At 36.6% G+C, this 26,430-nt stretch overlaps 1 protein-coding gene across 1 annotated transcript in view; it reads right to left on the bottom strand.

Moving 5' to 3' along the window:
- The window catches only part of AFF2 (ALF transcription elongation factor 2), an 863,717-nt gene that overhangs the window by 345,929 nt on the left and 491,358 nt on the right, over positions 1-26,430 (bottom strand). The window contains exon 4 of the mRNA XM_053699151.1: positions 19,965-20,009. Within this exon, the coding sequence (XP_053555126.1) occupies positions 19,965-20,009 (45 nt within the window). The remainder of the gene's footprint in view (positions 1-19,964; positions 20,010-26,430) is intronic.

Genomic DNA, 26,430 nt, shown 5'->3' with positions numbered 1-26,430 from the left:
GAGACTGGAATGGTGATAATAGCCCCAATCAACATAGTGAATATTAAAATGTACTAAAGGCATTTTACATTCTTTAAAAAAAATACAGAACATAAAAAAGAAAAGCAGCTGTCACTGAGATGATAGAGAAAAAAAAAGAATAGAACATTGTGCAAAATGTATATGTTATTATACAATAAAGATAATAATATTACAAATGGGAATTATTCTATCAAGACTGAGTAGTATGACTACAACATCTTATTGTCACTTTTTCTGCAGCTATAGCCTCGTGTTATTTGGGTTATTGACATCCTAGTGACAAAGACAATTCTAACAGTAAATGCTATTGTTCTGTTAAAATGTGTTTGCTGAGAAGAAATCTGAATTCATAGATAAAGCTAGAGACTCCTGAACAATAGCTTATGATTTATGTCAAGCTTTACAAGGATTGAGAGCAAAATATATATATATATGCACAAGTGCTTTTTTTTGTTCTGAAAGCCCTTTTTTTCTTTCACTGGAAAACAAACAGTAAATCACATAAAGTATATATATATAGAAAACACTGGATGCCAAGCTATTTTTACAGCAAATTTAAGATATAGAAGAATTTATTTATTTACTTAGCTATTTAAAAGTAGCTTTTCTTACTAAGTCTCTTGACAGCCTAATGCCAGGTTGCTAAGTTACTGCCTTTTGACATCACCTCCTCCTGAATGTGTTCCTACATTTGACAGGACAACATGATTCATGGGCTACTTTGCTCGTTACTCACTTTTCCAATGACGTCTGAATTTTGATTTTAAATTCACATCGTGATCAAACTGCTCCCTCCCCCTCCTCTACAGAATCCATATGAAAATATTTAAAGTGCTTGTCAGCTACTGAGTGAATCCACAGACAGCTTACCTTGTTATCCTATGGTTTCTAGAATAAAATGTAGCATCTTTCTTAGTGTCAAACTCTATTTTACTGGAAAAATGATGGCGACACAAATAAAAGTACTCTACCTGCTAATTGCATTACATAAAATGTTCACATTGGATAGAGCTGGCCATGATTAAATCCATTAGTGGTTTGAACAGCACACAGAAATGGTAATTGCACATGTAATTCCACCTGTCAAGGGCATTTTTGGTCGTTGATATATATTTATAGCCTGTAGGGTTATTACAGTTAGCCAACAAGACTAAAAACGATGAATAGGATCATATAGATAATTGAAACTTTAATTTAAAATATTTTTTATTTCTTTGCTCCAATATTAACCCTTTAAATGCCCCAGGAGCCTGAAGTATTTATGGAAATCTCCTGTGTGCTAGGTTTGTTCTAAGTTTTTTTTATGCTCAAACCTAAACAAAAATATTTTTTTCCGCTTACATTTTAATTTTACGTTTAACAATAATATTAACATTTTGTTACATGCACTGACTGATATAGTCATATTTTACATTGTATTAAATAATGTCATTATTATTATTATTATTATTATTATTATTATTTTAAAGCATCAACAGACTGCATAGTGCTACACAGGGGGTTCAATAAATATTGAAAAAAACAGGGAAGGCAGACTGGGACAGTAGGACTAGACAAACACAAACACACACATAATTGTTATTGCATTAAAATAAGTGCTTATCTTTATTTTATTATAATATAGAAAATATCTTACCATTATCCTGATATAAGCTTGTGAAGTCACAAATAGAATAAAATGAAACTATTATGTATCAGTTTACCTGTGTATTAGTCACAAAAACTCACTTAGCACTTTAATGAATAGGCTGCATAGGACAGGGGAACTGGATTTTCAGGAGTAATTGGAGAGACTAAAACATACAATCAGCTAGATTACGAGTTTTGTGTTATGAGTGAAAAAGCATCGTTATGCTTCATAATGCCGCTTTTTCCCTACTGCTGCTATAACAAGTTGTGTAGGTATAGGTGTACCGCACGTCTTTTTGGCCGTCACACAACGTCAGTGCCACACTTCTAAAAAAGTGCTTTTTCAATGGGACTTCCATAGTGCCGGTATTACAAGTTTTGAGTTGAGGCTAAAAAGTTAGCAGTACACCTTATACTGACAAGATCTGTACCGCCATCTGAAGTCAGTAGTTATGAGTTTTACGTTACAAAGCTGTAGCATAAAACTCATAACTAAAGTGTTAAAAAGTACACTAACACCCATAAACTACTTATTAACCCCTAAGCCGAGGCCCTCCCGCATTGCAAACACTAAAATAAAATTATTAACCCCTAATCTGCCGCTCCGGAAATCGACGCCACTAAATAAAATTATTAACCCCTATTCTGCCGCTCCCCGACATTGTCGCCACTATAAACCTATTAGCCCCTAAACCGCCGCCCTCCCGCATCGCAAACACTATTTAAAGATTATTAACCTCTAATCTGCCGTCCGACCACACCGCCGCTACAATAAACCTATTAACCACTAAACCGCAAGCCCCCCACAACGAAATATACTAAAATAAATTATTAACCTCTGACCTCCCACATCACTAACTCTACATAAATATATTAACCCCTAACCCTAACGTAACCCTAACCCTTAGTCTAACCCTAGCGTAACCCAAAGCTTAACACCCCCTAACTTAAATATAATTAAAATTAAGCTAAATAAACCTTACAATTATTAACTAAATAATTCCTATTTAAAACTAAATACAAACTTACCTGTAAAAAAAACAACCTAAGCTAGCTACAATATAACTAATAGTTATATTGTAGCTAGTTTAGGTTTTATTTTTATTTCACAGCTAAGTTTGTATTTATTTTAACTAGGTAGACTAGTTAGTAAATAGTTATTAACTATTTAATAATTATCTAGATAAAAATAAATACAAAGTTACCTGTAAAATAAAACCAACCCTGCCTTACACTAAAAACTAACATTACAATAAAATAAATTAAATTAATAAAATACAATTTACTAAATTACAAAAAAATAAGCACTAAATTACAAAAAATAAAAAACGAAATTATCAAAAATAAAAATTAATTACTTCTAATCTAATTGCCCTATCAAAATAAAAAAGCCCCCCCAAAATAAAAAAAAACCTAGCCTACACTAAACTGCAAATGGCCCTTAAAAGGGCCTTTTGCTGGGCATTGCCCCAAAGAAATCAGCTCTTTTACCTATAAAAAAAATACAAACACCCCCCAACAGTAAAACCCACCCACCACCAACCCAACCAACCCCCACCCAAATAAAAACCTATCTAAATAAACCTAAGCTAACCATTGCCCTGAAAAGGGCATTTGGGTGGGCATTGCCCTTAAAAGGGCATTAAGCTCTTTTACATTGCCCAAACCCTAAGCTTAAAAAAAAAAAAAACACCCAAAAAACCTCTTCGATCTTCATCCATCTGGCGAAGTTCTCAATCAAGTGAGAAGAAGTCTTCATTCAGATGGCATCATCTATCTTCATACATCCGGCGTGCAGCGGGTCCATCTTCAAGACATCCGGCGCGGAGCATCCTCTTCTTGCGGTCATCGCTGGAAAATGAAGATTCCTTTTAAGTGACGTCTTCCAAGATGGCATCCCTTACATTCCTATTGGCTGATAGAAATCTTTCAGCCAATAGGAATGTAAGGGATGCCATCTTGGAAGACGTCACTTAAAAAGAATCTTCATTTTCCAGCGACGACCGCAAGAAGAGGATGCTCCGCGCCGGATGTCTTGAAGATGGACCCGCTGCACGCCGGATGTATGAAGATAGATGAGTGACGTCTTCCAAGATGGCATCCCTTACATTCCTATTGGCTGAAAGATTTCTATCAGCCAATAGGAATTAAAGGGGAAAAAATTCTATTGGCTGTTGCAATCAGCCAAATGGATTGAGCTGTCATCCTATTGGCTGATCCAATCAGCCAATAGGATTGAGCTCTCATTCTATTGGCTATTTCAATCAGCCAATAGGATGAAAGCTCAATCCTATTGGCTGATTACAACAGCCAATAGGATTTTTTCCCCTTTAATTCCTATTGGCTGATAGAAATCTTTCAGCCAATAGGAAAGTAAGGGACGTCATCTTGGATGATGTCCCTTAAAGGGAACCTTCATTTTCCAGCAACGACCGTAAGAAGAGGATGCTCCGTGACGGATGTCTTATAGATGGACCCGCTCCACGCTGGATGGATGAAGATAGAAGATGCCGTCTGTATGAAGACTTCTTTCCGCTTGGATGAGGACTTCGCCAGCTGGATGAGGATGGATGTGCGGACTTCGATAACTGTAAGTGGATCGTCGGGGGTTAGTGTTAGGTTTTTTTGGGTGTTTTTTTTCAGCTTATGGTTTGGGCAATGAAAACGAGCTAAATGCCATTTTAAGGGCAATGCCCATCCAAATGCCCTTTTCAGGGCAATGGTTAGCCTAGGTTTATTTAGATAGATTTTTATTTGGGGGGTTGGTTGGGTGGGTGGTGGGTTTTACTGTTGGGGGGTGTTTGTATTTTTTTTACAGGTAAAAGAGCTAATTTCTTTGGGGCAATGCCCAGCAAAAGGCCCTTTAAAGGGCCATTGGCAGTTTAGTGTAGGCTAGGTTTTTTTTATTTTGGGGGGCTTTTTTATTTTGAAAGCGCTATAATATTAGGAGTAATTCATTTTTATTTTTGATAATTTCATTTTTTTTAATTTAGTGTTTATTTTTTTTTGTAATTTAGTAAATTGTATTTTAATAATTAATTTTTTTTATTTTATTGTAATGTTAGTTTTTAGTGTAAGGCAGGTTAGGTTTTATTTTACAGGTAACTTTGTATTTATTTTAAATAGGTAGTTATTAAACAGTTAATAACTATTTAATAACTAGTCTACCTAGTTAAAATAAATAAAGCTAGTTATATTGTAGCTAGATTAGGTTTTATTTTACAGGTAAGTATGTATTTAGTTTTAAATAGGAATTATTTAGGTAATAATTGTAAGGTTAATTTAGATTTATTTTAATAATATTTAAGCTAAAGGTGTTAGAGTTAGGGTTACGTTAGGGTTATGCTTAGGGTTAGGGTTATGTTAGGTTTAGGGGTTAATATATTTATTTAGTGTTAGTGATGTTGGAGGCAAGAGTTTTAGGGGTTAATAACTTTAGTATAGTGGCGGCGACATTGGGGGCGGCAGATTAGGGGCTAATAACTGTAATGTAGGTGGCGGCGATGTTTAGGGCGGCAGATTAGGGGTTAATAACATGTAGGTGGCGGCGATGTCGGGGGCGGCAGATTAGGGGTGTTTAGACGTGGGGTTTATGTTCGGGTGTTAGGTTTAAACATAACTTTTTCTTTCCCCATAGACATCAATGGGGCTGCGTTACGGAGCTTTTGTTTCCGCGATCGCAGGTGTTAGGCTTCTTTTTTGCCGGCTCTACCCATTGATGTCTATGGGGAAATCGTGCACGAGCACGTCAAAGCAGCTCTTGTATTTGGGTGCGGTATGGAGCTCAACGCCACCATATCGCCCATACAAGCCTGCTTTTTAAAAACCTGTAATAGCAATGCTATAGGGAGGTGAAATAACGCCGCTTTTGTGGCGGTCGTTAATTTCCCTATAGCCCTGAAAATTTGTAATCTAGCTGTTAGTGACTGTAAGGGACTCCTTGCTGCTTGTCTATTTATAAAATGAAATGTATGATAGGAAATAGTAAAATTTCAACATAAAATGTATTTAGGTATATACATAAATATGCACAAAAATAAAGAGGAGAGCAAGACATCAATACTGGGGAGCATAACACTTCTCACATACAGGAGAAACCATACAAGGGTACTTGCAACTTAATAAAACACAGAGAAAATAGATACATTGACTTTTATTGTTGTCAGTGTACAGTTGCAAGAAAAAACATTTGTAATTACCTACATTTATGCATTCAATAATCATATGGGGCTAGATTATGAGTAGATCGCTATTTAGCGCTCCCGCACAAGAATAGACTTTAGTAGACGGAAGCTTTTTGCACGCTTCACGTTATTTATTAAACATATTCCCCCGTAGAAGTCAATGGAGAGTGCAGAAAAAACAAACAAAAAAAAAAACAACTAACACCTATTGCTTGTGCACTAATCTAACAGGAGTTATGATTAGTTCACATTACAATGTTCTTCACAAACAGAAAAAAATAATTATTGATAAACATCTCTTGCTCTCTCTCTCTGAATATAGGAATGGAAAATATGCGTACCGCACATCGGGGTTCTCGAATTAGGCCTAACACCGTGTCAGGCTAGCTACATGAATAATTTGCTAATTTCATTGCACGTTATAGAAATATTAAATCTAAAATGTTAATAAAAAATATTTAAAATTATTATGCATACTGTAAAAGATTCTTAATAATCCATAATATATATATATATATATATATATATATATATATATATATATATATACATACACACACACACATATATATATACTGTATATATATATATATATATATATATATATATATATAAAGAGTGTATAATCATTTTTGAAAAATATTATTCAATATTTTATAATTAGACCTAAGTCCCGTTAGACCTAAATCGTGTAACCCCGATGCACATTACGCATATTTTTCAGTCCTATGTCCTATTTTTTTTATTTTAATTATTAAATATATATTCCTATATACATTTGATACTGTTAATGTAAAAAAGATATTTATACAGATGTATAGGTATATACAGTATCTCACAAAAGTGAGTACACCCCTCACAGTTTTGTAAATATTTTATTATATCTTTTCATGTGACAACACTGAAGAAATTACACTTTGCTACAATGTCCCCTCAAAATAACTCAACATACAGCCATTAATGTCTAAACCATAGGCAACAAAAGTGAATACACCCCTAAGTGGAAATGTCCAAATTGGGCCCAAAGTGTCAATATTTTGTGTGACCACCATTACTTTCCAGCACTGTCTTAACCCTTTTGGGCATGGAGTTCACTAGAGCTTCACAGGTTGCCACTGGAGTCCTCTTCCACTCCTCCATGACAACATCACATGAGCTGGTGGATGTTAGAGACCTTGGGCTCCCCCACCTTCCATTTGAGGATGCCCCACAGATGCTCAATAGGGTTTAGGTCTGGAGACATGCTTGGCCAGTCCATCATCTTTACCCTCAACTTCTTTAGCAAGGCAATGTTCGTCTTGGAGGTGTGTTTGGGGTCGTTATCATGTTGCAATACTGCCCTGCGGCCCAGTCTCCGATGGGAGGGGATCATGCAGTATGTCACAGTACATGTTGGCATTCATGGTTCCCTCAATGAACTGTAGCTCCCCAGTGCCTGCAGCACTCATGCAGGCCCAGACCATGACACTCTCAACCCAATGCTTGACTGTAGGCAAGGAACAGTTGTCTTTGAACTCCTCACCTGGTTGCCGCCACACATGCTTGGCACCATCTGAACCAAATAAGTTTATCTTGGTCTCATCAAACCACAGCACATGGTTCCAGTAATCCATGTCCTTAGTCTGCTTGTCTTCAGCAAACTGTTTGCGTGCTTTCTTGTGCATCATGTTTAGAAGATGCTTACTTCTGGGACGACAGTATGGTCTGAGCACTGACAGGCTGACCCCCCACCCCTTCAACCTCTGCAGCAATGCTGGCAGCACTCATACGTCTATTTCCCAAAGACAACCTCTGGATATGACGCTAAGCACATGCACTCAACTTCTTCGGTCGACCATGGCGAGGCCTGTTCTGAGTGGAACCTGTCCTGTGAAACCACTGTATGGTCTTGCCCACCGTGCTGCAGCTCAGTTTCAGGGTCTTGGCAATTTTCTTATAGCTTAGGCCATCTTTAAGTAGAGCAACAATTCTTTTTTCAGATCCTCAGAGAGTTCTTTGCCATGAGGTGCTATGTTGAAGTTCCAGTGATCAGTATGAGAGAGTGTTAGAGCGATAACACCAAATTTAACACACCTGCTCCCCATTCACACCTGAGACCTTGCAACACTAACGAGTCACATGACTCCAGGGAGGAAAAATGGCTGATTGGCCCCAATTTGGACATTTCCACTTGGGGTGTTCTCACTTTTGTTGCCAATGGTTTAGACATTAATGGCTGTGTGTTGAGTTATTTTGAGGGGACGGAAAATTTACACTGTTATACAGGCTGTACACTCACTACTTTACATTGCAGCAAAGTGTCATTTCTTCAGTGTTGTCACATGTAAAGCTAATATAGAAATAAATATTTACAATAATAATTACATTATTTTGAAAGAGAAGAACACTGCAATGTTAAATATGTACAGTATATATGCAGTGAAACACATAAATACATATGTACACACACACACACATACCGGTATATATATATTTATATATATATTCATACATACACATATTTAAACAGGTCCCGAACACCTTATACCATATAACTTTGAGCCCATATATTTGTTTTAATATTTTGTTTTTAAAACATTTTTTATTAGATAGTGTTTATTTACTGTACTTTTAGTGTATTTATGTTGTGTTTAATGCAACTTTTTTTCCCTTACGCTTTATGTGAGCTCTGAAGTCACACTAACTCGACAAGCATAAATTGTGATTGTGCTTAAGCACTCACGTTTACTTTCAGCTTGTAATATGGGCTCTATTCCCGACGCGAGCAAAAAAGCCGATATTGCTAGCACACAAATTATAGCACTCCACTCGTAATCTAGCCCCTAATGTGGTATCATCTTTATTCTAAGTAACAATTATAGACAAACACAATCTGACTAAATTAATAACGCACAAATGTAAAAAAGACATTAAGTAATTATCCCCAGTGCAGGCTGAAAAAAAGTAAGTGAACTTCTGTGTCAATGACTTCTGCGAAAGTTATTTGGAGCCAAGTGTTTCAATTAAGGAGATGAGATTGGAAGTGTGGATTATACAGGTGCCCTGACCTTTAATTAAAGGCACACAAAGACTGCACACAAACAAATCTGTTCTCAAGAAAGTTTGGCTGGTGTGAACCATGCCTCAATCTCAACAACTTGCACAGGACCTTAGAAGCAAAGCTATAAAAGTTAATCAATCCACGGTAAGACAAATTTTATACTATTCGCCCTAAGAGTAAGTATCCTGCAAAGATCAATAAAAGAGCATAATGCAAATTTTTAAAAGAGGTGAGAAAGAACCCAAAGGTAAAAGCAAAGAACCTCCAGAAAACTCTATAAACTGTGAAATAATTTGTTCATGTGTCCACTATCAGGAAAACAGTGAACAAGAATGTTGTTCATGGAAGGACACCATAAAGGAAACAATATGCCTCAAGTTTTCCACTTTAGGATAAATGTGCTATAGACAGATTAGACAAAAGTTACACTTTTTTGTAAAGATACACAATGCTATGTATGGAGGAAAAACTGCCACTGCACCACAGCTAGCTTTAGCTTTCAACAAATAATACAGAGAGAAGAAATTAAATTTGATGATAAAAGTAAATTGAAAAGTTGTTTAAAATTGCATGCACTATCTGAAGCATGAAAGTTTAGTTTTGACTTGACTGTCCCTTTAACTTCTATTAACAAATTTGCTTCATTCTGCTGGCATCCTTTGTTAAACGAGTAGCAATGTACTACTGAGAGCTAGCTGAACACATTGGGTGAGCCAATGACAGTGGAAAATACAGTATGTGCAGCCACTAATAATCAGCAGGTAGCTCGGATACCAATAGAACAAAGCAAATTAAATAATAAAAGTATATAGGAAAGTCATTTAAAATTTCATGTTCTATCTAAATAATGAAAATTTGATTTTGACTTTACCGTCCCTTAACCTCTTAACGACCGACGACGTATGCCATACGTCCTAAAAAAAAAAGCACTTAACGACCGAGGACGTATGGCATACGTCGTCGGTTTAACAGAGCACTGGAAGCGATCGAAATCGCTTCCAGCTGCTCTAACAGTATTGCAGGCTTGCTTTGATGTCTAGGCATCCTGCAATACTGTTCCCAAGTGCCGGGACCGGATTGATCACTCCCCCACGAGTGATCACTTCCGGTTTCGCTCCACGTGGAGCCCGGCAGTGTTTCAGAGCATCGGAAGCGATCGGACACGCTTCCGATGCTCTGCTTGTGTGCTAAGTGCCTCGGTGGGTCGAGGCACTTAGTTTGTTATTAAATAATAAATTAAAATTAAAAAAAAACAAAAAAAAAACGGATAAATAAAAAAAAGCCCAAATAGCCCCCCCTCCCCCTTCACTAGGCATCCAAGATGGTGATGCCCAGTGCATCATGGGGCCTCTGGGGGTGTCCCTAGCCTGCATCATCATAGGGGCAAGCTAGGGTCACCCAATCTGAGCCTCCCACACTAAAAAAAATAATAATAATAAAATACCCCATTTGTCTGATCATGTCAATATTTGTAAATATTGACTATGATCAGTGTGGATCTCCCTCCCTCTCCTCACTTGCCATTTTGTTGGAGAGAGAGAGAGACCTGTATTTAGCAGAGAGAGAGATTTATTTCTTTTATTTGTTAAACAATATAGAACCAAAGGCTCTTTTCAGAGCCATTAACCCCTAGCTTGCCAGTGATCACTATATATCACTGGCAGTAGCATAGGTGCACTTTTTTTTTGCTGCATTTTGCTGTCTGTGCATTTTTTTAGGGGTTAATTTTGTTGTTGTAATTTTTTAAAAACCCAAAGGCTCTTTTCAGAAACATTTAGTTAATTTAATTTAATTTTCAGAGCCATTAACCCCTAGCTTGCCAGTGATCGCTATAAATCACTGGCAGTTGCATAGCTGTACTTTTTTGCTGTCTGTGCATTTTTTTAGGGGTTAATTTTGTTGTTGTAATTTTTTAAAAACCCAAAGGCTCTTTTCAGAAACATTTAGTTAATTTAATTTAATTTTCAGAGCCATTAACCCCTAGCTTGCCAGTGATCGCTATAAATCACTGGCAGTTGCATAGCTGTACTTTTTTGCTGTCTGTGCATTTTTTTAGGGGTTAATTTTGTTGTAATTTTTTAAAAACCCAAAGGCTCTTTTCAGAAACATTTAGTTAATTTAATTTAATTTTCAGAGCCATTAACCCCTAGCTTGCCAGTGATCGCTATAAATCACTGGCAGTAGCATAGCTGTACTTTTTTGCTAGTTAATTTAGTTAATTAATTTAGTTAATTTAATTTTTTTTAGTAATTGTTTTCTGTGACAGATACAAAAATGTCACAGAAAAGATATAGTGCTGAGGAGGCGTATGCCATCCTTGCGTCAGAGTCAGATGCCTCTATTTCTGACTCAGACCCCAATTTTGACCCTGCCATGTGCTCAGATACATCACTAGATGCAGTCTCAACTGATAGTGATGTATCTGTGGCTGCTAGCCCCCCTGCCAGCCCCCCTGCTAGCCCCCCTGCCAGAAGGAGGCGTGTTGCTGCCATTGCTGCTGAAGAGTGGGTAACGCCTCATCTCCAGAGGCCAGATATCCCACCCTTCACAGCAAATGCTGGCATAAATATAGATGTGGCAGGTTTTAGCCCCCAGCAGTTTCTGGAAGTGTTTCTGGGCGATGATATATTGGGGAACATTGTCGCCCAAACTAATTTATATGCCCATCAGTTGCGTGCTGCAAAGCCTGGAACATATTTGGCAAAGCAGCAATGGGCCCCCATCAATGTGCCAGAATTCAAAAAATTCTGGGCATTGACTATGCTGATGGGCATCATAAAGAAACCCTCCATTCGCTCCTACTGGAGTAGTAGCCCCATCTGCTCTACCCCCATTTTCTCCCAGACTATGTCGAGGAAGAGGTATGAAATGATTCTGCATTTCATGCACTTCAGCGACAACAGCCTGTGCCCCCCTAGGGAGCATCCCCAATTTGACAGTCTGTATAAAATCCGCCCCCTGATAACCCACTTTTCTGCCAGGTTTGCAGAGGCTTATACACCGGGAAGGAATATATGCGTTGATGAATCCCTAATGAAGTATAAGGGAAGGCTGGGATTCAAGCAGTATATTCCTTCCAAACGCTCCAGATATGGGGTAAAGGTGTATAAGCTCTGTGACAGCGAGACTGGGTATACTCAGGCCTTCCGGGTGTATGAGGGAAAGGATAGCCACCTTGACCCTCCAGGTTGCCCAGAACATATGGGAACCACTGGCAAGATTGTCTGGGACCTGATATTACCCCTAATGAACAAAGGGTATCACTTGTACTTAGACAATTTTTATACAAGTGTCCTTTTGTTCAAGCTACTGTATTGCTTTGATACAGTAGCTTGCGGTACAATTAAAAAGAACCGCGCAGGTTTCCCAGGACAACCTCTGCGCCAAGAGGAGCTGTTGGCACTTAAGTACAGAGACAAGAAGGATGTATACCTTCTTACCACCATCCACACAGAGAGGACGGTGGCGGTTTCTGTACGTGGCAGAGCTGAGATCATAAGGAAGCCAGTGTGCATCAAGTCTTATAACCGGCATATGGGTGGGGTTGATCTGGCTGATCAGCTGCTGCAGCCCTTCCTAATTATGCGGAAGACAAGGGCCTGGTACAAAAAGGTTGCAATTTACCTAATGCAGATTGCAACCCACAACGCTTTTTTGTTGTTCAAAAAAGCAAACCCCAGAGTTAAAAAAACTTTTTTACAGTTTCAGCTCCAGATTATTACTGGGATTTTGTACCATGATGCACCTGCTCCCCGGGCGGTGATGGGAGAGAGCAGAGTTGGGGCTACTCATTTTATTTTTAAAATCCCCCCTACTGCCGCAAAGCAGAAACCACAAAAAAATGCAGAGTCTGTACCAAGAGGGGGAAGAGAAGGGACACCATATATCACTGTCCTGATTGCCCTGGACAGCCTGCACTCTGCATTGGGGACTGCTTCAAGCGGTACCATACAATGGTCTATTTTTAAAAAAATAAATACATTTGGGGTTATATATATATATATTTTTATTTGGTTATGTTTACTGTTAGATGGGTTTTTTTTTTACTTTTACTGTGCCAGATTTTTACATTTCACTACTCTATTTTTTTCTAAAATTGGGCCTGTTATTTTTTTTTAACCAAAACCCCTGTCAAACCTATGCATGGGGGACATAGGTGTTCTCAGGGTGCCTTGCAAAAAACAACCTGAAGTATGTTTTTGTAATAACTTACAACAGTCTCTCCTAAATCATAGTCAAAAAGCAATGTGTCTGTAAAAATGAAAATTGAAAAATTACCACCATACACTTTCTCCAATTTTTTGGGCTAAAACGGTTGCTTCAAAGGCATCAAAGCACACCATATACAATACCTTGGTGTGTCAACATTTAAAAAATATACACTTTCATGGCAATAAATAAAAGTGGGGTATGCGATAGGCCACAAACTAAAGATAGGCCTATCAGAAGAAATACTCTCATTGTTAATAACTAAAATCACAAGTCATAAATTTGTAACATAACCTTCCCAAAATCCTGGCAAACCTATGCATGGGGGGCATAGGTGTACTCAGGGTGCCTTGCAGAAAACAACCTGAAGTATTCTTTTGCAATAACTTACAACAGTCTCTCCTAAATCATAGTCAAAAAGCAATGTGTCTGTAAAAATGAAAATTGAAAAATAACCACCATACACTTTCTCCAATTTTTTGGGCTAAAACGGTTGCTTCAAAGGCATCAAAGCACACCCTATACAATACCTTGGGGTGTCAACATTTAAAAAATATACACTTTCATGGCAATAAATAAAAGTGGGGTATGCAATAGGCCACAAACTAAAGATAGGCCTATCAGAAGAAATACTCTCATTGTTAATAACTAAAATCACAAGTCATAAAATTGTAACATAACCTTCCCAAAATCCTGGCAAACCTATGCATGGGGGGCATAGGTGTACTCAGGGTGCCTTGCAGAAAACAACCTGAAGTATTCTTTTGCAATAACTTACAACAGTCTCTCCTAAATCATAGTCAAAAAGCAATGTGTCTGTAAAAATGAAAATTGAAAAATAACCACCATACACTTTCTCCAATTTTTTGGGCTAAAACGGTTGCTTCAAAGGCATCAAAGCACACCATATACAATACCTTGGGGTGTCAACATTTAAAAAATATACACTTTCATGGCAATAAATAAAAGTGGGGTATGCAATAGGCCACAAACTAAAGATAGGCCTATCAGAAGAAATACTCTCATTGTTAATAACTAAAATCACAAGTCATAAAATTGTAACATAACCTTCCCAAAATCCTGGCAAACCTGTGCATGGGGGGCATAGCTGTACTCAGGGTGCCTTGCAGAAAACAACCTGAAGTATTCTTTTGCAATAACTTACAACAGTCTCTCCTAAATCATAGTCAAAAAGCAATGTGTCTGTAAAAATGAAAATTGAAAAATAACCACCATACACTTTTTCTAATTTTTTGGGCTAAAACGGTTGCTTCAAAGGCATCAAAGCACACCATATACAATACCTTGGGGTGTCAACTTTTCAAATATATGCACATTCATGGAAAACAAATAAATTGGGGTATGTTAAAATACCCCCCAAAAAGACGATAGGCAAAGAAAATATGTTAAATGTGAAAAAAAATCACAAACGCATGTCAGACATTTGGCATTGCACCCCCCAAACAAGCCACCAAACCTATGCATAGGTGGTATCACTGAACTCAGGAGATGTTGGTGAACACATATTGGTGTCTTCTTTGGTAGTAACACATAACAGGAGCTGTGAATCCATGTCTAAAGTACAATGTATGTGAACAATAACACAAAAATATGAATGCCCAATAGTTTGACAAAGACTAGTGGTTAAATTAGTGCATGGAAAGTGTTAAAATACCTGCATTTGAAATACCCTAAGAAGTCTACTTTTCAAAAATATATGGTTTGATTGAGGTAAATTACATTGGCCGGCTTCAGAAATGTCTTAAATAGGACATGGGTGCATGGGATGTGAAAATTCAAAGTGGAAAAAATGGAATGGGCTTCCTAAAAATAAGGCCTTTTAGCCCCCAGAGAACCCAACACACCTATACATGGGTGGTATCACTGTACTCAGGAGAGGTTGTTGAACACATATTGAGGTGTTTTTGGCAGCAACACATAACAGGAACTGAAAAATAACACAAAAAAATGACTACCCAAAAGTTTGACAAAGACTGGTGGTTGAATTAGTGCATGGAAAGTGTTAAAATATCAGCATTTGAAAAACCCTAGGGTGTCTACTTTTCAAAAATATATGGTTTGATGGGGGTAAATTCCATTGGCCAGCTTCAGAAATGTCCCAAATAGGACATGGGTGCATGATGACCGATGTGAAAATTCCAAGTTGAAACACTGGAATGCGCTACCTAAAAATAAGGCCATTTAGCCCCCAGAGAACCCGACACACCTATACATAGGTGGTATCACTGTACCCAGGAGATGTTGTTGAACACATATTGAGGTGGTTTTTGGCAGTAACACATAACAGGAACTGAAAATCCATGCCTAAAGTACAATGTGTGTGAAAAATAACACAAAAAAATGACTACCCAAAAGTTTGACAAAGACTGGTGGTTGAATTAGTGCATGGAAAGTGTTAAAATATCAGAATTTGAAAAACCCTAGGTTGTCTACTTTTCAAAAATATATGGTTTGATGGGGGTAAATTCCATTGGCCAGCTTCAGAAATGTCCCAAATAGGACATGGGTGCATGATGACCGATGTGAAAATTCCAAGTTGAAACACTGGAATGCGCTACCTAAAAATAAGGCCATTTAGCCCCCAGAGAACCCGACACACCTATACATAGGTGGTATCACTGTACTCAGGAGATGTTGTTGAACACATATTGAGGTGGTTTTTGGCAGTAACACATAACAGGAACTGAAAATCCATGCCTAAAGTACAATGTGTGTGAAAAATAACACAAAAAAATGACTACCCAAAAGTTTGACAAAGACTGGTGGTTGAATTAGTGCATGGAAAGTGTTAAAATATCAGCATTTGAAAAACCCTAGGGTGTCTACTTTTCAAAAATATATGGTTTGATGGGGGTAAATTCCATTGACCAGCTTCAGAAATGTCCCAAATAGGACATGGGTGCATGATGACCGATGCGAAAATTCCAAGTTGAAAAACTGGAATGCGCTACCTAAAAATAAGGCCATTTAGCCCCCAGAGAACCCGACACACCTATACATAGGTGGTATCACTGTACTCAGGAGATGTTGTTGAACACATATTGAGGTGGTTTTTGGCAGTAACACATAACAGGAACTGAAAATCCATGCCTAAAATACAATGTGTGTGAAAAATAACACAAAAAAATGACTACCCAAAAGTTTGACAAAGACTGGTGGTTGAATTAGTGCATGGAAAGTGTTAAAATATCAGCATTTGAAAAACCCTAGGGTGTCTACTTTTCAAAAATATATGGTTTGATGGGGGTAAATTCCATTGGCCAGCTTCAGAAATGTCCCAAATAGGACATGGGTGCATGATGACCGATGTGAAAATTCCAAGTTGAAAAACTGGAATGCGCTACCTAAAAATAAGGCCATTTAGCCCCCAGAGAACCCGACACACCTATACATAGGTGGTATCACTGTACTCAGGAGATGTTGTTGAACAAATATTGAGGTGGTTTTTGGCAGTAACACATAACAGGAACTGAAAATACATGCCTAAAGTACAATGTGTGTGAAAAATAACACAAAAAAATGACTACCCAAAAGTTTGACAAAGACTAGTGGTTGAATTAGTGCATGGAAAGTGTTAAAATACCAGCATTTGAAATACCCTAGGGTGTCTACTTTTCAAAAATATATGGTTTGATGGGGGTAAACTCCATTGGCCAGCTTCAGAAATGTCCCAAATAGGACATGGGTGCATGATGACCGATGTGAAAATTCCAAGTTGAAAAACTGGAATGCGCTCTCTAAAAATAAGGGCTTTTAGCCCACAGAGAACCCGACACACCTATACATGGGTGGTATCACTGTACCCAGGAGATGCTACTGAAGACATATTAGGGTGTTATTTGGCAGTAACCCTTACCATTTTATCAGTAAATGTATTCTTAAATTGCTATTTGTCAAAAAATCTAATTATTTCCCCCCCCCCCCAAACTTTGGCATAGATTGGTGGTAAAATGGTTGCATAAAAAAAGTCAAAATACCCCAAGTTTAATACCTTCTTTTAAAAAATATATACATTTGAAGGGTTATTCAGGGATTCCTGACAGATATTGGTGTTACAATGTAACTATCGCCAATTTTGAAAAAACATGGTTTTGAAATAGCAAAGTGCTACTTGTACTTATTGCCCTATAACTTGCAAAAAAAGCAAAGAACATGTAAACATTGGGTATTTCTAAACTCAAGACAAAATTTAGAAACTGTTTAGCATTGGTATTTTATGGTGGTTGTAGATGTGTTAGAGATTTTGGGGCTCAAAGTTAGAAAAAGTGTGGGTTTTTTTCATGTTTTCCTAATATTTTATAATTTTTTTATAGTAAATTATAAGATATGATGAAAATAATGGTATTTTTAGAAATTCCATTTAATGGCGAGAAAAACGGTATATAATATGTGTGGGTACAGTAAATGAGTAAGAGGAAAATAACAGTTAAACACAAACATTGCAGAAATGCAAAAATAGCCTTGGTCCCAGATGGTCAACAAATTGAAAAGTGGCCTGGTCACTAAGGGGTTAATTAGTCAAACATATTACACATATGTTTTTTAGATGATTATGTTTTATGCTTTTACACTATGGGTTTCATTTACTAAGCAGAAGAGGCTGCTTTAAAGTCCTTGTGATGCAGGTCTGCTCTTGCTTAGTCTGCTTACCGTAAGCTAAGATGCAGTGTCATATGATTGCTGATTCTTAACCTCTGCATCACAAAATCCCCTGGATTGAGAGGCCCTGCTGTCTTGCAATCGGTAGAAAAACAGTGGGAGGCAGTACTGTACAAGGATTATAACTACCGCAAGGACAGGTGGAAAGGTTCCCTAGCTGGGAACCTTGGAATTCTGTCAGATTATAAATTGGGCCCACTAAATGTATTCTGAATAAAAACATGAATAAATCAAGAATCCTAACTTTTGCATGTAACTATGTAAATTAGAACAAAGTTCATAATGTACTTAGCTAAAACTTAAATAATTGCTCTCAAAATTAGATTATTGCAGAATCTGTACAACAATGCAAGTATTATAGAACTCAGTCCCATGATACTTAGTTTACTCTCTTTTTCTAAATTTGTTATGTAGAAAATATTAAATGAGAAAAAAGTCCTTCATCATCTGACTTTAACACTGGAATTATTTTGAATAAATAAATAAAGTAAAGAATTTAAATAAAATATTGTATAACATCATATCAAACAGAAAATATTTATTAAGGGATAAAATTTGACATGCAGCTCCCTATGTTATATTCTCTAAAATATTTCTATGTCCATGTTTTAAAAATTCCACAAGCTTCATTGCATTTAAATTAATTTTAAAAATATAGAATTTTAATAAGTTTAACAACAAAATATAAACAGACTTACATGTTATCTCAGAATGGAGAACGTAACAGGGCAACCTTAAAACTTCTGTAATGTTTTAAAGTAGATTTTGATATTGATGAGAACAATATGTTCTAAATCTTGTAAAACATAATTTATTCTTACCTGACAAATTAATGTATTTCTTGGTAGTGAGAGTCCATGATCCTTACTCTTGGGAATTTCATCACCTGGCCACCGGGAGGAGGCAAAGACACCCTACCAGAGCTTTACATATATCCCTTCTACTTCCTCTTCTCTCTTAGTAGTATTTATAGCCAAAGAAAGAAGAAAGTAAGACAGTACGGTAAAAAGGTGCAAACTAGGACTGCCGTCACAATAGAAAAAAACTGTTTTGAGTGGGCTTATAGACTTAAACTACCAAGAAAGAAATTAATTTATTAGGTTAAAAGCTTAAGTCTAGAGCAGTTAATGCTTGAGCGGGAGCGTTAAATAGCGCTCCACTTATAATCTGACCCAAAGTGTTGGACCGTTTAAAACCTCTTGGAGATAATCGGAGTCGACAATGAATTTTAAAGAAAGTCTTTGTAAATGTTTAAGATTGCCCCTTTAATTGATCATTAAGTCTTGTTAAGAGTATAGAGGTTATGTAAAATTCTACAGTCTGTTTGGATATTGTTAATTTGTCGTCCTCAGCAGTTGCGTGTGCATATCTAACACAGTGATGCACAAGTTTGGTCACTGTTATGATGAAAATGGGGTAAAATAAATACAATAGACCTTCGTGTGAGTTTACAGTTATTTACATTATCATTATTGTATTTTTTGCACATATTTGTCAATATTTTTATTTAATTTAAATGAATGTCTAAAACTTTCTGTCACATAACTGGATAATTTATCATCTTCTAGCAGTTAACCAAGCTCAATGAAAAATATATTGGTATTTAAACTGTCATATACAAAATATATCTTTACCAGTTGAAAGACAAGTTTTATTTATTTTGAATTCTCATAAAATGCTGCTATAAAGACATTTTTTTCCCTCATTTAAATTTGCTCATCTGGCTCATGTAGCTAAAAAAGTGAAGTAATCCTCTTAGACTTTAAGTTACAGCTTGTTTTATTTTTTGTTTTAATTTTTTTACACCCTTTGACTATTTTTGTTATAAAAAAAATCTCACTATTTAAAATAAAAAGGTCTACCTTAGATTTCTTGACTCTAAAAAAGAAATGTATGCTTTATTTTGAAACTTTTAACGTTCAAGGAAAATATTCTCATATTTAACATCAAGATCTGTGTTACGGGAACCTTGAAGCAGAAATTTGAAATGTGGTGACAGAAATAATTCTTCACACAAAGTCAGTAGATGGGATTCTTGTGTGTACTGATGTTTTTCCGCCATTCTTATAAATAAAGTGCTTCAAAACACTGTAAATCATTTCAATGGTACTGTTTCCCAGTTCTGGACTCAGATTCCATACGTATCAGGATTTTATGGGAACTTCAGTCTACAATCAATCATTACAAAGTTTTATACATACCCGTAAGATTTCTTCAACACAACTGGGATCATTTGGAAGACTGACCTAAGGGAGAAAAAAAAATACAATCAAGAAATGGCAAATATAAGGAATAAATTTCTGTTTATGGATACAGTTATGCTGAGAACAGAATTATATTAAAATTCTTAAATAAATGTAAAACTCTGCAAAATATAATGAAAGGGACACCTAATCATGATGTAAACCTTAGAGCATATTAGTATAATTTGTTAAAAAAGCATACTTAGGTAGGCTTATGAGCAGCAATGCACTACTGAGAGCTAGCTGCTGATTGGTGGCTGCAAATACTGTATATGACACTTCTCATTGGCTTCCTCAATTTGATCAGCTAGCTCCTAGTAGTAAATTGCTGCTCTTTTAACAAAGAATACCAACCAAATGAAGCAAATTTGATAACAGAAGATAAAGGAACACTCAAGTCAATATTAAACTTTCAGGATTTGAAACAACTTTCCGATTTACTTTAACCATGAAATTGTCTTTGTTCTCTTGGTATCATTTGTTGAAAATGATACCTGGGTAGGCTCAGGAGCAGATAAACATTCACACTGCTCATTCAACATTACAATCTCTCAGAATCTTATAGTACATAACAAACTATATAATTGCCAGTATCACAAGTGTCCAGCTGATACTTTCTCTTATGGGGATCCCCAACTTAGATTCTTATAGATTCGGAAGTAAATATGGGCTAATTAGCTGCAGTTCTCCAACACAAGTTACTAGTATGTGTGCCCCCAGATGTCAGCGTCCTCGCTTCACCTTCAGTAGCTTCTTTTCACTATGGTTACAGATCAAAGTGATTTATCTCATTCCCTTACCGCTGTATTAGTGATTGGAACAGTCAATGGTACTGAATGGAGCTGGGAGGCTCTCTTACCTCCTCTAAGTGTCTACTTGTCGGCCTCCTCACCTGACCCGACACTACGGCTTCTCCTTCGGTTCCTGGCGTTCAAATTTCTGTGAGTGACGTCACCCGGTTCCCGGATCCTAGGTGACTACTTGCGCAAGTAATTTCCATGGATGTATCCAGACGATCCTCTGCACTTCAGTACACCAGGGTATGCAGAGTTCAGCTTAGCTGCAAATGTCAAACAGCCCACAGGAAATGGCAGGAAAGTCCTCTACGCGTTTCAACCCCTTTCAGGGTCTTTATCAAGATAAAGACCCTGAAAGGGGTTGAAATGCGTAGAGGACTTTCCTGCCATTTACTGTGGGCTGTTTGACATTTGCAGCTAAAAAAAATGTCTATAAAACCTTCATGAGGAATTTAAAGACCTTGGATTTAACCTGAAGGTTTTTTCTTTTCATAAAAGGGGAATCCTACATACAGTTTCCTTTGCATATTCCTTTGTTAAATTATGTGGAATAAAAATCTTTTGTATACATTAATTTTTTTTTTAATGAATAGTAAGTCAAATGCAGTTAAGAAAGAAAAAAGCTCTAATCTCATTTTAAATTAGAAATAACAGACAATGTTCGAACTAAAACAAGGGCTTCATTAAATATCGATTTGAAGTCATACACAAACACACTTTTTATTTTGTGTAGTAACCCAATCAAGATAAAGACCCTGAAAGGGGTTGAAACGCGTAGAGGACTTTCCTGCCATTTACTGTGGGCTGTTTGACATTTGCAGCTACGCTGAACTCTGCGTACCCTGGTGTACTGAAGTGCAGAGGATCATCTGGATACATCCGTGGAAATTACTTGTGCAAGTAGTCACCTAGGATCCGGGAACCGGGTGACGTCACTCACAGAAATTTGAACGCCAGGAACCGAAGGAAAAGCCGTAGTGTCGGGTCAGGTGAGGAGGCCAACAAGTAGACACTTAGAGGAGGTAAGAGAGCCTCCCAGCTCCATTCAGTACCATTGACTGTTCCAATCACTAATACAGCGGTAAGGGAATGAGATATATCACTTTGATCTGTAACCATAGTGAAAAGAAGCTACTGAAGGTGAAGCGAGGACGCTGACATCCGGGGGCACACATACTAGTAACTTGTGTTGGAGAACTGCAGATAATTTAGCCCATATTTACTTCCGAATCTATAAGAATCTAAGTTGGGGATCCCCATAAGAGAAAGTATTAGCTGGACACTTGTGATACTGGCAATTATATAGTTTGTTATGTACTATAAGATTCTGAGAGATTGTAATGTTGAATGAGCAGTGTGAATGTTTATCTGGTTATAACACATATATGTTTTAGCTGTTTATGAGATTTTTTATCTGAATTTTTACCTTTGATGAATTTTAACCTTTGATGGGTTTTAGTTATACTCTGAGTGTTTTTTATTGATTAAAATTGCTATTTCATTTTATACTAGTATTGGTTCATTTATCTATAAGGTGACATCGATCTATTCGATACAAAGTGATACCACATATCTATAAATTCTACTACTTTTTAGCGCCTTCTATACCTATTGCATTACTAATTTATATCTTTTGAATTGTCTAGGGAGGAGACAATTACCATAGTTAGGCATAGTAGGATTGGTCTAGTGCTGTACCCTATCTTTCTTTGTTATAGGCTCAGGAGCAGTAATGCACTACTGGGAGCTAGCTGCTGATTTATCGTTGCACACATTTCCCTCTTATCATTGGCTTTCCATCTGTGTTCAGCTAGCTCCCGTAGTGCACTGGAATTTGTTGTTAAATTATATGCTCTGAATCATAAAAGAAAAAAGTGTTTTTCATGTCCCTTTAATATTTGATATAATCACATGATGATGTTGTTTTACATGTTTAAAATATTACAATCATATTTTTCTAAGAGAAAAAACAAATATATCTTTTAAAATATTGTTGCCCATGGAGCCAGCATATTTCAGATCTATAAATCATAGAAAAACCCTTTTAATGCAGATTTATATAAACTAACTGTTCTCTATTACTATAGCATTTTTTTTTTAAATAGGAATAATTTCCCCAAGTAAATATCATTATTGCATAATTTATTTAAATATATTAGCAATACATTATTTGTATCCTGAAAGTGTTTTTTTCTGAAAGAAATGATAGTTGGAAGTTAATTTTCTGTGTGTGAAAGCTTTATTAATTAATTGGATATCTCTGGGAGAACGAAATCCAAGGACTAATGAGGAATCAAATTAAACCAGTTAAAAAATTAAAAATAAAACTGAAGCACATAAGTAATTTTTAAGCCTTACATTAATGAAAAGTTATAAAAAAATGTCTATAAAACCTTCATGAGGAATTTAAAGACCTTGGATTTAACCTGAAGGTTTTTCCTTTTCATAAAAGGGGAATCCTACATACAGTTTCCTTTGCATATTCCTTTGTTAAATTATGTGGAATAAAAATCTTTTGTATACATTCATTTTTTTTTAATGAATAGTAAGTTAAATGCAGTTAAGAAAGAAAAAAGCTCTAATCTCATTTTAAATTAGAAATAACAGACAATGTTTGAACTAAAACAAGGGCTTCATTAAATATCGATTTGAAGTCATACACAAACACACTTTTTATTTTGTGTAGTAACCCAATTTTATTAATTTTCCAAGTCATTCCAAATATAGGGGTCAACAAATTAGAAATGTTTATCTAAGGGTTTTTGAAGATAAAATATCAAAAAATCTTTCCTAAAGCATTGTGACCGATCTCATACTAAAAGATATGACAAAACTCAGAAGGGTGACAACTTTCAGAGAAGATGATGATAAGATTATTATGTATGTATTGTTTGATTGAATGACTGATTAATTGACTAGACTTAAAAGCTTACTAAGTATACGGTAAGTGTTACATTATGTTATGAAAACCGGAAATAGGCAATATATATTGGTCTTTTCTTTATGATATATATATATATATATATATATATATATATATATATATATATATAAATATATATATAAAAAATGTTGCGGGTAAAGTAAGAAATTGGGTAGCATTACTTGGGTTAATCTTACATTACCCAAGCGGCTGTGGGTATAGCCCAATATAACATGATAAATCTTCTCAGAGTGCATCGAGTCACTGCATCAAACATATATACGATGCACTGTAGGTCACACATCTTCACTATTTTTATTGCCTGGGGGGGTTCAAGGGGGGGGGGCGAAGGTTCATTTGGGGTGGATGCCAGAGGATCAGCAGGGCGCGTTCCTTGAACCCCCCAGAGGAAAAAAAAATAGTGTAGATGGGGGAATTACAGTCCATCAGGCTTTACCCACAGCCACTTAGGTAATATCAGGTTTACCCGGGAAATCCTAGGATTACCCGGATACCTGACTTTACCCGTAACATATATACTAAGAAAATATACTCATTGAGCGTACAAATAAATAAATATAAAAATCATATAATGTTTAATGTTTGTAATTAAAATTGACTGATCTAAAACAAAAGGATTGTTTTGTTTCACCTGACTCTTGCTGTGAAATAAGTATAATTGAAGTCTCATAGTGCTCCCATTGAGCGGGCAGGGCCATCAACCCCATAATGATAGGTATAATGTGACAAAGGGGTTGGAAGGGAAAGAAGGTAGCATGGAATCCTACTCTAACAGATTTTGGAATGCTGAAATCCTAACATCATTAAGTGTAGAACTCAGGTAAGATTCCAGAAAGAAGATTCCAAATATTATCAATAGCCTAGACTGATGGGTACTTCTGACATTCCCAATGGGCCCTGTTGTAAAGGCAAGATTATGTTAGAAATTGATTGAGCATCGCATCATATATATTTTCCACAAAATACATGATACCTCATACATCAAATGGGAACTACTAGCAATAAAAAAACAATAATTACAACCACAGCACATTGGAAACACACACAAAGCATTTTATGTAAATGTTTCAAATTATAAAATAGTTGATGGAACAGCCAATGATTAGAGCAGCCAACAGAATGCAAGCTCAATCCTATTGGCTGATTGGATCAGCCAATAGGTTTGAAGCTCAATCCTATTGGCTGATTGCATCAGCCAATAGGATTTTTTCACATTTAATTTCCGATTGGCTGATAGAATTCTATTAGCCAATCGGAATTCAAGGGACGCCGTCTTGGATGACATCATTTAAAGGAACCTTCATTCCTCAAGAGGATTCGAAAGAAGAGGATGCTCCACGCCAGATGTCTTGAAGATGGAGCCGCTCCGCGTCGGAAGGATGAAGATAGAAGATGCCATCTGGATGAAGACTTCTGCCTGCCTGGAGGACCACTTATTGCCGCTTGTATGAAGACTTCTCCCGGGTTCGTTGAGGACTTCTGCCCGCTTGGATGAAGACTTCTCCTGGCTTTGTTGAGGATGGATGTCCAGTCTTCAAAAACTGTAAGTGGATCTTCGGGGGTTAGTGTTAGTTTTTTTAAGGGTTTATTGGGTGGGTTTTATTTTTAGCTTAGGGTTTGGGCTGAAAAAGAGCTAAATGCCCTTTTCAGGGCAATCGGGAGCTTAGGTTTTTTAGATAGGATTTTAATTGGGGGGTTTGGTTGTGTGGGTGGTGGATTTTGCTGTTGGGGGTTGTTTGTATTTTTTTTTACAGGTAAAAGAGCTGATTTCTTTGGGGCAATGCCCTGCAAAAGGCCTTTTTAAGGGCTATTGGCAGTTTAGTTTAGGCTAGGGTTTTTTTATTTGGGGGGGGGCTTTTTTATTTTGATAGGGCTATTAGATTAGGTGTAATTAGTTTAAATATTTGATAATTTCTTTTTTATTTTGTGTAATTTAGTGTTTATTTTTTGTAATTTAGTTAATTGTATTTAATTAATTTAATTGATTTAATTGTAGTGTAAGGTTAGGTGTTAGTGTAAGACAGGTTAGGTTTTTTTTTTGTTTTTTTTTTAATATATTTTTATTGAGGTATTCAGGATAGGCGAACAAGCATCACAAACAAACAGTGAATATTGTAGTGCATTATGTGATAACATTCCATGACATATTCATATACAGTGCCTATATAGAAGTTAACCTTCCCTGTAAACTCTAAAGGCCACTCTTGGACCTTATATGGAAAGGCATTACCGAAGATAGGGGAAGGTATAATAGAATAAAGGGACCACTCTTGGATCCCGTCGCAAGTACCTCAAGTTTTTTTACTTTATACAGCTTAAGCAATCGGGTAACTTACTATAAGCAACAAGCTATAATAACACCAAGGGTCTCTGGAGAACACCCATGATCGAAGATAAAGTAGTGATCTTCTAGAGTACTATCATAATGGGAGTACAGCCTGCAAATAGAGAATAAACTAAAAAAAAAATTTCAACCACAGGGACAGAATTATTAGACTATCAAAAGTTAGGTCTTCTGGGAGACAAGCTGCGGCACTATTAGATGGGGGCCACTCATAAGCAAGCTTTCCTATAGCGTCTATGCGCCACACTGAAGGACTTTATAAAGTGCTATGCACCTCTGCAGCAGCCGCTCCATTGGGCCCTGATGTCAGGTATCTAAAGGAGATTAAACTGGTAGTGA

This window comes from Bombina bombina, chromosome 1, assembly GCF_027579735.1.
Source record: "Bombina bombina isolate aBomBom1 chromosome 1, aBomBom1.pri, whole genome shotgun sequence".
Lineage (NCBI taxonomy): Eukaryota > Metazoa > Chordata > Amphibia > Anura > Bombinatoridae > Bombina > Bombina bombina.
This window is presented reverse-complemented; position numbering and strand designations above follow the sequence as displayed.